Genomic DNA, 13,878 nt, shown 5'->3' on the forward strand with positions numbered 1-13,878 from the left:
TTTACTGAAAGGAGAAGGTTGGAGGTAAACAAGATTTGGACACAGGAGTAATCAAGAGTTCAATCACGGGCATGTTAAGCTTCTGATTCTATGAGACAGAATAATGGCGCCCAAATATGCCCCCACCTATGAATATGTTATCTTACATAGCAGAAGGAGCTTTGTAGATATGATTAAGGTTAAGGAGCTCACCCCAGGGAAGATTGTTCTAGATTGTCTAAGTGGGGCACAATGCAATCATATAAGCCCTTAAAACTGGAAGAGAATGGGTCAGAGGGATAAGATGGAAGAAGAAAGAAGAGAGGGTCAAAAGTGTGAGAGCGACTTGACCCACTATTGCTGGCTCTAAATATGGAGGAGATGGCTATGAGCCAAGGACTGTGGGTGGCCTCTAGAAGCTGGGAATGGTCCTCATATGACAACCAAAAAGGAGGTGGGGATCTCAATCCTACAACTCAAGCAATTGAATTCTGTCAACAACTCCAATAAGCAAGGAACTCCAATAAGGGAGCTTCCCCTACAGCCTCCAGAAAGAAACATAGCCCTGCCTGTATCTTGACTGTAGCCTGGTGAGACCCAAGTTGAACTTCTATGGAACTATAAAATAATAAACTTGTATTTTGTAAACTGCTAAATTTGTGGTCATTTGTTATGGCAGGAATAGAAAACTAACAGAGATATGTATGAGGCATTCTTGTGGAGATATCGGCTAAACAGCTAGAGGTGTATAAAATAATACCTACACAACACCCCCACACACACATACACACACATGTATGCATACACACATAGCCACATTAGTCAAATTGAATCATTATATATTACGCCTTCCATTATATGGATGAATAAAAACATAATTTGAACAAGAATCATTTAAATTACTGGTTATGTAAATGATTTGATTTTGTGATCATAAGGATTCCCACAGACAGAAAAAGTCACTGAAAATTCCACAAATGTTGCTGTTAAAAAATAAGACCTATTTATATTATATTACTGGAGTACATTTTTCTGTTTACTTATGCAATAATTTCAGACAAAAAATAAGGGTTTTTCTTTTTTTTCCCTGAGGGAGTTAGTGTTGTCATTTGTTTTTTCCTCTAACTGACAAGCTTGACTAATTTGTCAGTAATTTGTATGGAAAATTCTAGGCGCAATGTAAAGGTAAAGCATGTATGTCTATGGAAACTCATCAACTCGTTCACAGTGTTTCTTCCTCTTTGGGCATTCCTGCAATGCCTTCTCCATCTGTTCTCAGGTTTAAACCTCAAGCATTTGTGTTTTGATGAGTCAAAGAAGCAAATCCCACTGGAACGTCTGGCATTATGACGTAGAGAAGGAGCATGGTTGCAAACATGACCTCTCACATCTTGGACATTACCATTTCAAACAAGACATAAGCATTCAGCAGTGTCCCCAATATGCTTTGCCAGAGTTTGTAAAATTGGATATACATCTGCATTTGTACTATTAAAATCCATCCTATTGCTGTCCAGGCTTTGTGGATATTAAGTGATTTTATTGTGTCCACAACTAATAATGCAGTCAAGTGTCTTCCTTCCTTTACTTAGCAACAATTTAGGGCAGAATTATATAACATTTCATGGCTTCTAATATTTACTCCAGTTTCTTTGAAAAACAGTAACATTATTGAACACAAAATGCACGATAGTTGATCGAGTCATCATTTATATCACAATTGAGTTTGGATAAGATTAATTCTCAGAAGACTCTGCTGGAAGAATATTCACTCAAAATTTACACATTTTATTTGATGCAAAGTGATTTTTATGTGACTTAAAATTTTTAGTTAATATGTTAGTATAATATCAGTAATTCTCAATTATCATTTGGAGATTGTATTCTAGTATTAAAGAAGAGCCCTTTGCAGGTGCTTCCCAGTTACAATACTTTGACTCTCATTTGCCTTTGGGAGAAGATTTAGTTTTAAATCTCAGTTACATGCATTTATTTATTTCAACATTCATTAATTCCAGAAATATTTATTAAGTAGTTTTATACATACCCAGAACTGGGGCACTGTATATTTATTTTTTTTATGTAACTCTAAGCAAAAGCTTTAAATTCCATAAGACACTGTTCTCTCATTTGCAAAATGGGAACAATTACATTTATTCGTAAGAACATGGTGAGGATTGGGTGCCTGGGTGGCTCAGTTGGTTAAGCATCTGCCTTCGGCTCAGATCATGATACTGGGGTCCTGGGATCGAGTCCCATATTGGGCTCCCTGCTCAGTGGAGAGCCTGCTTCTCCCTCTCTCTCTGCCCCTCCCTTGCTTGTGCACTCTCTCTCTCCCTCTCTTGCTCTCTCTCAAATAAATAAAAATAAAATCTTTAAAAAAAAAGAACATGCTGAGGATTAAATGAGATATATAGTGCTTGAAAAAAATATATAGGAAAATGAATATACAAAGTGCTTGAACAAAAAATACTATAGCATCTTGAGTTGTCATCTAGCACATTATGTTAAATTAATTAAAAACTAAATGTGTTTTCCTGATTTAGAATTCCAAATCATTAAAGAAATGATAGTACAGGGAAAATCCAGTATTTTTGTAATGTGAGTTTTCTGTCATAATATTGTTATTGTTAATGATATTATCAATGTATGTCACGGTCATTCTGAATGAAGAATAATTCAACTTCAGTGTATTTCTTTTCAAGTTCTAGACTTTTGAATTACATTGTCATTATCTTTTTTCATTTTCTCCCGAGAGAAAAAAATTTCTTTTAAAAATATGCCATGATTTGTCAACTATCCCCTTCTAGCAGAGCACCATAGCAAAATGTAATGTGCAAAAAGCATGACAAGACATACTATGTGAATTTCTCTGTTTTTCATTTCTATTCAGGCAACAGACCCTGATGCTGGAATAAATGGCCAAGTGCACTATAGTTTGGGCAACTTCAATAATCTCTTCCGCATCACATCCAATGGGAGCATTTACACAGCCGTGAAGCTTAACAGAGAAGTCAGGGACTACTACGAGCTTGTTGTTGTGGCCATGGACGGAGCAGTGCATCCCCGTCACTCAGTGCTCACACTGGCCATTAAAGTTTTGGATATCGACGATAACAGTCCTGTGTTCACCAATTCAACATATACTGTGGTCGTGGAGGAGAACCTGCCGGCTGGGACCACCTTCCTCCAGATAGAGGTGTGTGGGGGAAGCAGACAATTCCTGGATCCCACATTAGAAGATCTGCCGTAAGGTTGCAGATTTAGCAAATAAAAAGACAGCACACCCAGTTAAATTCTAATTTCAGATAAACAAGGAATAAAGATTTAATAGAAGTATCGTTCCAATATTGCATATTGTGTTTTATGTAACAACCGTACTTTAGGGTATACCAACAGTTAAGAGGAGAAAAAGTACCTTTCCAAGAAATCAAATAACACATCTTAATAATTCTTTTTTAATTTACAAAATCAATACTATATATTTTTGTAAAAATTGACAATACAATAGTCTATAAAGAAAAATGTAATAATCCCCCACTTTGTACCTCTAGAGTACTCAGTGTTAAATTTGTAAGTGTATTCTATGACATTTATCTTTGTGCTCACACAATATGAAATAAAATATTTTCATATTTACATATAAGTAAATATGTACATAGGCAGGTGTGTGCATATATACCTATGTATGCATGTATTCAAATAAATATTTCCATATTTATCTATATGTAAATATGCATTATATGGGTGTGTGCATATATAACTACATATGTATATATTCAAGTAAACACTTTCATATTTACATATATGTAAATGTGCATTTCCAGGTATGTGCATATATACTTATGTTTGTGTGTGTGTACACATATATGTGTATATATATGCATATGCATATACACACACAGGTAGAGATTTTCCCTATATTTTACAGAAAGAAGATATTGCTGAACCCATTATTTTTTCACTTTCAATGAACTGGCATCCTCCCAGAGATCTGACTCTCCTTTTAAACAGTGTCCCCACATCCAAGCCCTTTTTTCAGTCCTTGGCTACAATAGTACCAGAAACTCTGGACATTCTGATTCAGTAGGTTAGGTTGGCTCAGAAATCTGCATTCTAATCAAACACCCCTTTCAATTCTGACACAGACATCTATGAAGTATAATTTTTTTTTGGGGGGAAAAAAAAAAAGATTCTAGTCCTTCTTTGACCTGCCATCCACAACTTGAACTCTGTTAGCATGGATATCAAGAACTTGTATTTTTTTCATAATTCAACTCAAAAAATATTTAGGCAAAAACATTAATAAATCTAAAAAAGGCCGTGCCAACCAGGGAAAGGTCCATATTTCTCCATTTATTCTTCTGTTCATCTATTCATTTATTCATCTATTTATTAAACACGCATATTTCCAGGGTTTATCGTATGTCAACTCCTCTGCTAGACTTTGGGGATTCCAATGTGGACCAGACAGATTTCCTGCCTTCCTGGGCTTCTCAGTCTGCTGTGGCAAACAGACAAGTAAATCCGTAATTGCAACAGAGGTCCTAAGAGCAAGGGGCCTCAGAGATGACAGGTGGAACTCTTAACCTAATCTTGAGAGTTTAGAAATCTGGTCTTGAGATTTAGATAGTTGCTTTCTACATTGTGAACTGATGAGCAAGGAAGAGTTATTCTAGCAAAGAGGAAGAAATATTATTCAAGGCATTGGAATGAACCTGCTCAAAATCCTGGAGGAGAGGAGACAGGGAAGAGCTACAGGGCTAGAAATTATATGGATCCTTCTCACCACGTTCAGGAGAGTGGGGTTAACCCAAAATGGAATGGAAAACAAGAAGGATTTTAGATAGGAAAATGATGTCATAAAATCTGTATTTTCCCAATATCTTCTGGTTGTGATGTCGGTAACTGCAGGGAGCCAAGACAAAAGTTCACGTAGCAGGTGCATAGGTTCCTGTGTGCACATCCTAACACAGCTCATCTCCCCATCCCCCCACCCCCACCCCATTCCATTTCCTCCACCAGAGCTGCCTTGGCCAGTCTGTCCTCCCTATCCTGCGAGACCAGCAGCTAGAACTTGTCACCCCCAATTCTGAACACCTCTCAGCTGCCATGTCTCTGTTGTCTTTCTATTGTGATATTTGTGTCTTTTTGTTTATTTGTTTTTTTGAGACATTAACCTGGAGGGCAGGATTTGTGTCTTGGTTCATCTTGTGCTTCTCATGCATAATAACTACTCAATAAAGATTAATTAAATGAAGGGAGTATAATAGACTGATCTCTAGAAATGTATCATAGGATCCCTGTAAGGAGAAATTATTACTTAAATTTCCTTAGTTTCCTTATACTCCTTTAATAATCTAACATGTTTATGAAAAACACTCAGTAAAACTTTATTTTTATTTAAAACATTATTTTTCAATGTTATGCAATTAGCAGGAAATAATACACAATAATTTATGACAATATTCTTTTCTTTAGTGTAGTTTAATTCTTTTAGTTAGTGATTTCTCAGGGAAAATAAATATAGTAATAATTTTTTTTTAAGATTTTATTTATTTATTTGACAGAGAGAGACACAGCGAGAGAGGGAACACAAGCAGGGGGAGTGGGAGAGGGAGAAGCAGGCTTCCCGCCCAGCAAGGAGCCCGACTCGGGGCTCGATTCCAGGACCCTGGGATCATGACCTGAGCCGAAGGCAGACGCTTAATGACTGAGCCACCCAGGCACCTCAGTAATAAAATTTAAAAAAAAGGACAAAATGTCATGGTTCTCTGTCTCTCTGTCTCTGTTTCTCTTTCTCTCCTTCCTCTCTTTGGTAAATTACTTTAACAAAAATGCCTGTCTCGGAAACATGCCCTGCGGTCATTGTTAAGTTCATGATGTCCTGGGTACTGACCCATGACCTCCATCAACCTTGCACTCTTCTGGTTTGTAACAACGCTGATATGACCATCCTTCTGTTTCACTTGTTACAGGCCAAAGATGTTGACCTTGGAGCAAATGTGTCTTATCGGATCCGAAGCCCAGAAGTAAAGCACTTTTTTGCACTACATCCATTTACAGGAGAACTTTCCCTTTTAAGGAGCTTGGACTATGAGTCATTTCCGGAGCAGGAAGCAAGCATCACGTTTCTCGTGGAGGCCTTCGATATTTATGGAACGATGCCACCAGGCATTGCCACTGTCACGGTGATAGTAAAGGTAAGGAGCACAGATGACTCCTGGTGGCCGACTCCGTACTGTCTTCTGAGTCTGTACTAGACTAAATATCTGGGGGCAATGATTCATAATAACACAGTAATACCAGACCCAGAACCTAGAGTCTGGAATGTGTAAGACTTGAGAAATAACCGTATCATTGAAGTACGAAAGATACATTTGAATGAAACACTAAATAAGAATTTAACCACAGTGGCTGCCTGAATGTTCCCATAGCTCTGGAATTTTAATCTAGTCCCAATTTCTCCAGACTTCAGTCCAAATTTCACAGCACCAGGGATAATAACTTCATCCAAACCCTTCAATTTAAAAATTTTAAAAAGATAAGATTATGGAAAAGTAGGAGTTCCAAGGCCCACAGCTATTTAGTTTGTAAGCTGAGATTCTGGAATGAAATAAGTTTTGGAATTGAATGGAATCAGGGTCAAGTTCTGGCTCAGCCACATTCAAGGTCCGTGACCGTGAGGCCTTTGTTGGCTGCGCCAGATTTCTTATCTCATTCATTGTAATAACCCATGCCAAATGATTGCCTCAAAAAGCATGGTATCTTCAACCTTTTGGGATTCGAGTGATTTTTAAGGTATGCCTTTAAAAGAAGACAGGAGGAGAGATTTATCAGTTCTCAAAGGTTAGTGTATGGAAAGGTCACCTGAGCTGTGTCCTAAACTCTCAGATTCCTCTGCTCCTTCCCAAAGGAGCCCTCTTCCCATGGGGAAGGCATTACAAATGCTTTTCTGCAGATGGATTTTTGCTTAGAATGAAAGGAAGATAGGTAATGGGGACGACTGCAATTCTTGAAAGGTGCTGTCAAGAGAGGGCTAGAAGTGTGCAAGCTCATGAGGTACACAAGGTCATAGGCAATGTTTCTACTATGTTCATTGGTTTGTTTTTTGTCTTTTTTTGTTTTATTTTGTTTTTTATTGTGTTCATTTTTGTAGGTCACTGCAATATGGAATTGTTGGAATAAGAAATAATCACTTTTTTGAATTTTTGTTTGATTGTTTAACTGATAAATACCTAATACATATTACTAGTTTTCTTAGACAAAAAATGCTGGTATGAATACACAGAAGATTGTTAAAGACTGCACCAACATATAATTAGCATGGCATTATTTATCACGTAGGTAATTGCTCTAATGTTTGTGACTATAAGATCTTTGGGTCTGGGTTTTAGTTTTTTGTTTTGTTTTGTTGTTTTTTTGTAGGTAATCCTGCAGTCAGAGAGGGACACAGAAATTATTTCACTGTCTCTTCTTTACACTTGACCTAGCTTATCTGCCAGTGCACATGTGATGATACTTCCCTGGGGTCCTGCTGTCTCCCCTAAGCTACCTTGGGACACACACGTCCCTTCCATTCTCAGATGCGTGAAAGCTGTGTGGAGAGTTTTATCAGGGTCTGACTTCCTTCTTTCTCAAGCATCCACAATGGCTTTTTACCTACTTCTCCCATTGTGTGTCTCTCTAGCCTAAGAAATTATGTATTTCAGGGAGTTAAAATTTTATTCAGCATTAAGTTCTCTTTGGGAATAGAAATTTGATCTATTAGAATCTTTCCTTGGGTCACCTGAATCTCAGTTTGTGTGTCTCTTTCCCAATACAATGATGTTCTAGTAGGTTGGAGAAGGATCAATCATCAGTGGCCTGGGGGGCTTTAATTCATATTTTAAAATATGATTTTGCCACACTATTGTGGTGTAACATTTAGAAATTAAGAAATCTGTTTACAGAATCACTTTAGGGACCTGATAATGTTTTGGCTATGAAAATATCTCAACAGGTAAAGAAATGAAGAAGGTTAAGATGAGCCTGCCCTGAGTGAACTAACAATATGGCGGAATGGTTCAGGACCAGGTGAAAAGCATACGCCAGATTACCCTGGTCTACACTTGCCTACCCCTACGGTTTGGTGGAATTGACCACAAAAAAAACAAAAACAAAAACATTTAAAATAGAAAAATGGCCATTTATTGGCGTTTTGGACAATAAAGGAAGAAAAGACTTGCTACTAATGATCTTCTGCACATTCTTCTCAGACCCACAGATGGATACTCAGATGGGATGGCCTTGTCTCTCAGGTTGGGTGTGGTTCATAAAGGAGCGTTCTAAACCATCACAGACTCTGACTTGGCTACTCTAGATTCAGTGCAGACTGATTTGTGTGGATTTTTTTTTTTTTTTTTAATAGAAGTCATTGGAGTTGGATTGGGTCAAAAAATATCATCTAATCAAGCAAGATGTGCTCTAAATAAGTCTTGTTCTCTATCTGGGACTGAAGTTTCTTAAACTGCATTTCATGTTCCCTGATCACCCCTTTATTTTAAATATGGGTGTTACTTAAGGCTACCACATTGGTGTGTGGAAAGGATTTGCTCATCGATGGACTCATTCCTTCTTCAGAAATAGGAGGGTGTTGATCTAATTTTTGCTCTCAGTTGCTTTATATTATTGAGAGAAGTCAAGGAGTTTCATTGGTCAGAACTTCCTGACCTGTACTAAATTATTTCTGATTTATTATACATTTAAGACAAAACTTAATCAACCAGCATTCCATTCTAGATATTTTTTTCTCTTTTTTTTAAGATTTATTTATTTATTTATTTATTTATTTATTTATTTATTTAAGAGAGAGCACATAAGTGTGCACGGGGGGAAGATCACATGGGAAGGGAGAGGGAAGGGTAAAGAATCTCAAGCCGACTCTGCACTGAGGAGTGTGGAACCCACCACAGGGCTTGATCTCACAACCTTGAGACTCATGACCTGAGCTCAAACCAAGAGTTGTCCACTGAAACCAGCCACCCAGGTGCCCCAATTCTAGACATTTTCAATGCCACTTTCTTTTTTTCAAGGTGATGAAAGCATAAAAAAAAAATTTACAGAACATTTCCCCAAATGGTGGCTGACACTTGCTTTTCTTTCTTCTGGTCACTCAGGGTGAGATTATCACAAAGAAGAACTTCAAAACTATTACCTAATATTGGGGCCCATAAAATATCATGCTTGTTGGCTTTGAAGGGAAGAATGGAGTACAATTCCCTTTCTCCACAAATGTAGGTCTTTCCCAAGCATACAGATTTTCTGTCATTGTTGTGTTTACTTGCAGTATGACAAACTGTTTTGCTGATAACATAATTGCATAGTATTTGTTAAGAGATATTTCTACCCAAAACAGTCACCACAGGGAAAGCATCTTGAAGATCTCTCTTTGAAAATGAGAAGAAACATAATTTTCTTTTGTAAAGAAGAAGAAAAAAAAATCAAATGCTTAATATCTAGTCCATCAAACTTCTAATTGGAGTGAGAATGGGAAAACTGAAGTGATATTTGGAAGGAACGATATTTCTACAGTAGAAAGAAAGAAGAATTTTATCACACGTACCTGCAGGGTGCTTTCTTAGTGATCCTGAACAAAACCAATGATGATCAAACACATAATACGTATTTTTGTTGCAACGTTTTTGCAGAACACTGATACACATGGCCTTCTTCACTTTACAATTATTGAATATACTGAATAACTGAATATATAATAGTAAATTAGGTGATATGAGGAAATCTCTGAAAAATAAAAATAAAATTCTATACAGTTTAAAATATATAGTCCACAGAAAAATCTGTCCTTACAAATGGAGTTGTGATATAATGTAGAAAATACACAGAAAGAAAAGGTCTGTCTTCTATGATAAGCCAGTAGCGGAAGACCAGTCAGAAAAGTCGAAATATGTAAATGGCTCTGTGATGCTGGACAGCCTTGTGATGGATTGTCTAAGATGAGCAGATGATCTAAGTCCTTCTGCTTATTGTAACCTCGAGTGGTATGACTGCGGTACGAGAGGATGAGGGAGATTCTTCCATGCAGGGAGGAGACTTGGCTCCCCACCTGCGCTTGCCTGTCTTACAGGTGCAGGTGTGGGCGGAGGCAAGGAGAGCTAGAAGGACCAGAAGTGAAATAACATCCACAAGGACCGAGGCTATTGAGAAATTCAGTGAGTCTTGGAAGATGGAGCTAGTTTTCATCTTTCAGAGATGTTTTCTTCCCAGCAGGAAGACAAATGTCCCAATCCCCATAGAATGTAAGAATGAGGATAGCTTCTCTAGATAGAAACTCAACACCCGGTACGAAGGTGGCATTTGTCATACCACGGACACCTGAGAGGTACTGATGCCCTGCTGACGCTCCATGGTGACCGTATTGACAGTCTTGGATTTCATTTGGTCAGAGGAAACTGGACAGTTCAGGATTTATAGCATCCTCCTTCCCTTTCTCTGGAGGGAGAAAATGGAATAAAAGGATTTCAATGAGCCAGCTGGGGGGGGAGTATAGGCTAATCGGGTGTTCATTATTTTTTACCACTTGTTGACTTTTCCCAGAAGGTTGGGTGACCTGGAGAAAATACTTGTTTTGGACTATAGCCTTCAAATATTCCCCTTTATTCTATTCTGCATTATCAAATTCTTATTGGAGTCTTCTCACTAATGTATTCACCGGCAAGTTTAAAGAATGTGAATATATCAGGAAGAGCACACCATGGGAAGGAGTCAGATCATTTCTTAAAGTATCTGCATACTCTGCTATTGTAGAGTTTTATGACTAAGAAGTAACACATTTCCCCTACACAACCAAACTAGAGGAAACAATTAAAAAGTTACCTGCCCAGAGTTAGCAGTAATAATTCACATTTCTGTGGGTCTCTGTCCTGGCTCCTCAAATATCACCCACTGGTTTCTGGAAGTCCCAGGAAAGTGCCTTACTTTTTGTACACAATTACATTCTTTTACTCCTCAGTGACTGTCACATTCTCCCGTTTGCCAGAAGTCCCCAAAACTGAGCTGCCTCCCAGTGGGGGCAGGAGATGCTGATAAGCCCTGTCGATGGCGGATACCGCCATCCCCTGAACCTGTCCCAGAGCCTCCTGTAGCTGCTACAGATGGGGGTCACTCTCAATGCAGCATAATTTGCAGTATATTCTTGGAAATCTGTAATTCACCAAAGTCAATATTCCACATAATCATAGTGTGTGCCTTCAATGTTGCACTCTTCAGGGTCCCTCAGGATAGATTCCACAGAGCTCGAGCTCCTTGAGATGGTAAGGGGTGTCTCATAGACAAAGAATTTCATAGATAAATGGGTTTGGGAAATGCTGGGACACACAGAAGTAAACAGATGTCTCCCCTGCATGCCTTCATATAAAAGTCCTTAATATGCTGGTGTACATTGTGAATCTCAAGAAAATAAAAAGCGATTTCCCACATTTTCCATAGTGGAATCATGGGATTCTTTTTGTTTATAAACCTTCTGGTAGGATTAGTTTTCCAAAGAACAAAATTTGGGGAACACTTTCTTAGGTTTTAGTGAAAATAACTGTAGAGTTAAATATTGAGTCAATTGTTGTTTTAAATGTACAAATTCAACTGATGCAAGTCTCTTTTTTTTAACCAAAAAACAAACAAAAACCAAGCTTTATAAATAATTATGAAAATTATCTTCAGGGAAATAGATTAGCACTATGCAATGTTTAGAAGCTTACCAGGTTTCCAAGATAAAAGTATAATAGCTACTTGGAAGAATTTTTAAATTGTAAAGTATTTTTGAGCAGAGATCTTTTAAAATTATGTGTGGATTTTTTTAATGAATATCCTACTCAAATCATCTTATATAATATCTGATACATAATCTTCTGACAACCTGGCCAGTTCCCTTTCTTCTCACGCCCGAATATCAGAATGCTTCCTGTAGGGTCTGACATGCCAGCATGCGGTTGTGGGCCTGCCCTTCATTAGCTGGATCACCATAAGCAACTTGACCTCTCTAAGCTTCAGTTTCTTTACAATTAAAATAGAAATAAAATAGCTAATATATTTCATTGAGACGATAAATTTAACAGCCCTGGCATGATGCCTGACGCACAGTAAACATAAAGCACGCACACATAATTCTGGTGCACAATGGAGAAAATTAGACGGAGTCTGCTCAAAGATTCTAGCTCAGGTCATGCACATATTCTTTCAAGTGCCCGTAGCCTCCTGGCTTGGAAAACACCCCAAAAGCTCATCAGCTCCCTTCTCCCCACATTACCATTCCCAAACTGGGAAACCAAATGGGAATGGGATTATGTGTTAAAGCTGTGGTTTAGCCAACCTTGCCCAGTGTTGTGCTCCTCTTGCAGCCATCAACCTCACTGAAGGATGGTCCCACCTGCCAGAGGGCATGAGTGATGGAGCAGTTGCTAAAGTAACAGAGATGTGCCCTGTGTGAAATCTAGTTAAACTCCTTGCTATGCGCTCTCATTGCATCCTGGTACTTCTTTCATAAAATTCATCATACTCAACATTATGTATTTAATTTTTGCTTTCTACTCCTACCTGTCAGCTAAGTACCAGCAGGCACTGTGCCTCTCTTGGTGGTAACAACACCCCCACCATCTAACGTCCTGCCTGATGCCCAGGGGGAGCTCCATCAGTATGTGTGATACTGAACGCCACTGTGTACATTTTGCTGGTGTGGCCAAGCAGGGCTTTGATTACCTCTGCATCGGGATTATGCAGCCCCTCAAAAACCCAGAATAACTACATCCTCAGAAATCAAACCAAACCAAAACAAACTCACGCCTCTAAGAAAGAAGCTTCCAGTGCAGGTTTTGATGCAAAAAGAAAAGAAAAGAAAAGAAAAGTTGAGTAAGTTTATAATTTTTGTTTAGGAGAACCCCATGCAAAACAGAAAAGGATTTGTTTGGCGGCAGAGGGGGAGGGGAGAGAAGGAAGTGAAGTCAGACAAGACAAGAGAAGGAGAAATTGCAGGAGGGAACAAACAGCAGAAGCAGCAGCTGCTGGGATAGCGCACGGAAGGTGTCTGGCAGGGGAAAGCAGACCTGGGAACGGGCAGAGAAGTCAGCTGCATCCCCCGCCAAGAAAGACAGGCATCGGCTTCTTAAGCCTCAGGGCATTTTGGAGGATGGGCAGCAAATAGTTGGAGGTGGACAGCGCTAAGCAGCGGGAGCCTCCTAGCTACCAGCGCCCCATCCGTGTCCCTGGCCAAACATGTGTGAGAGCTGAGGATGAGCGCTGGCGTTCACTGTATTTAAAGAGATGATCAGAGCATCAATCTCTAGTACTCTTCTCTCTGGAAAATGTCTCTTGACCAAGAACAGTTCTTAGGCCTGGTTCCAGAACATCAAAATTCTTATCTCTTTCTCTACTTTTTGTGGAAACCTGCCGTTAACTTGCAATGTCCCCAGCAAATTCCCGTTTCCCTGGGATGCTCGTTCACAAAGTTTCCTTAAACCCATGCCTTGCTCCCTGTCCCTTCAGGTACAGTTTTATTTTGCTTGAGATATGGAAACAAATGAAAAATTGGCTAGTACATGTTTTTTTTCTGAGAAGAGCATAGTGTTGTTCTAGACGAGAACCATGCTAACATCCAGAATACCCTTTAGAAACATGAACAGTAATTTTTGTTCAGACCAACAAAAATTATAACCCCAGAAAGCAAACTATTACGGGTCTTCATGATAACATTGTTAACAAGAAGACAGAAGAAGATATGCTTCTTTTTGCCAATACTACCCTCTAGTGGAAAATGGGCAACAGAAAAGAGCCTGTTTTGGAGGTGCAACTGCTCCTTCATTGGCTGCATACCAGGGCATTTACACAAAAGCAGGTCTATGTCCCTTTTTC

General features: G+C 38.7%; 1 protein-coding gene across 4 annotated transcripts in view; it reads left to right on the forward strand.

Moving 5' to 3' along the window:
* The window catches only part of LOC116625425 (protocadherin-15-like), a 1,687,848-nt gene that overhangs the window by 1,485,499 nt on the left and 188,471 nt on the right, over positions 1 to 13,878 (forward strand). For all 4 annotated transcript variants that reach the window (XM_032393940.1, XM_032393941.1, XM_032393942.1 and 1 more), the window contains 2 exons: positions 2,873 to 3,178; positions 5,958 to 6,182. In XM_032393940.1, the coding sequence (XP_032249831.1) occupies positions 2,873 to 3,178; positions 5,958 to 6,182 (531 nt within the window). The remainder of the gene's footprint in view (positions 1 to 2,872; positions 3,179 to 5,957; positions 6,183 to 13,878) is intronic.

The sequence above is a fragment of the Phoca vitulina genome, unplaced genomic scaffold (genome assembly GCF_004348235.1).
Source record: "Phoca vitulina isolate PV1807 unplaced genomic scaffold, GSC_HSeal_1.0 scaffold78, whole genome shotgun sequence".
NCBI lineage: Eukaryota > Metazoa > Chordata > Mammalia > Carnivora > Phocidae > Phoca > Phoca vitulina.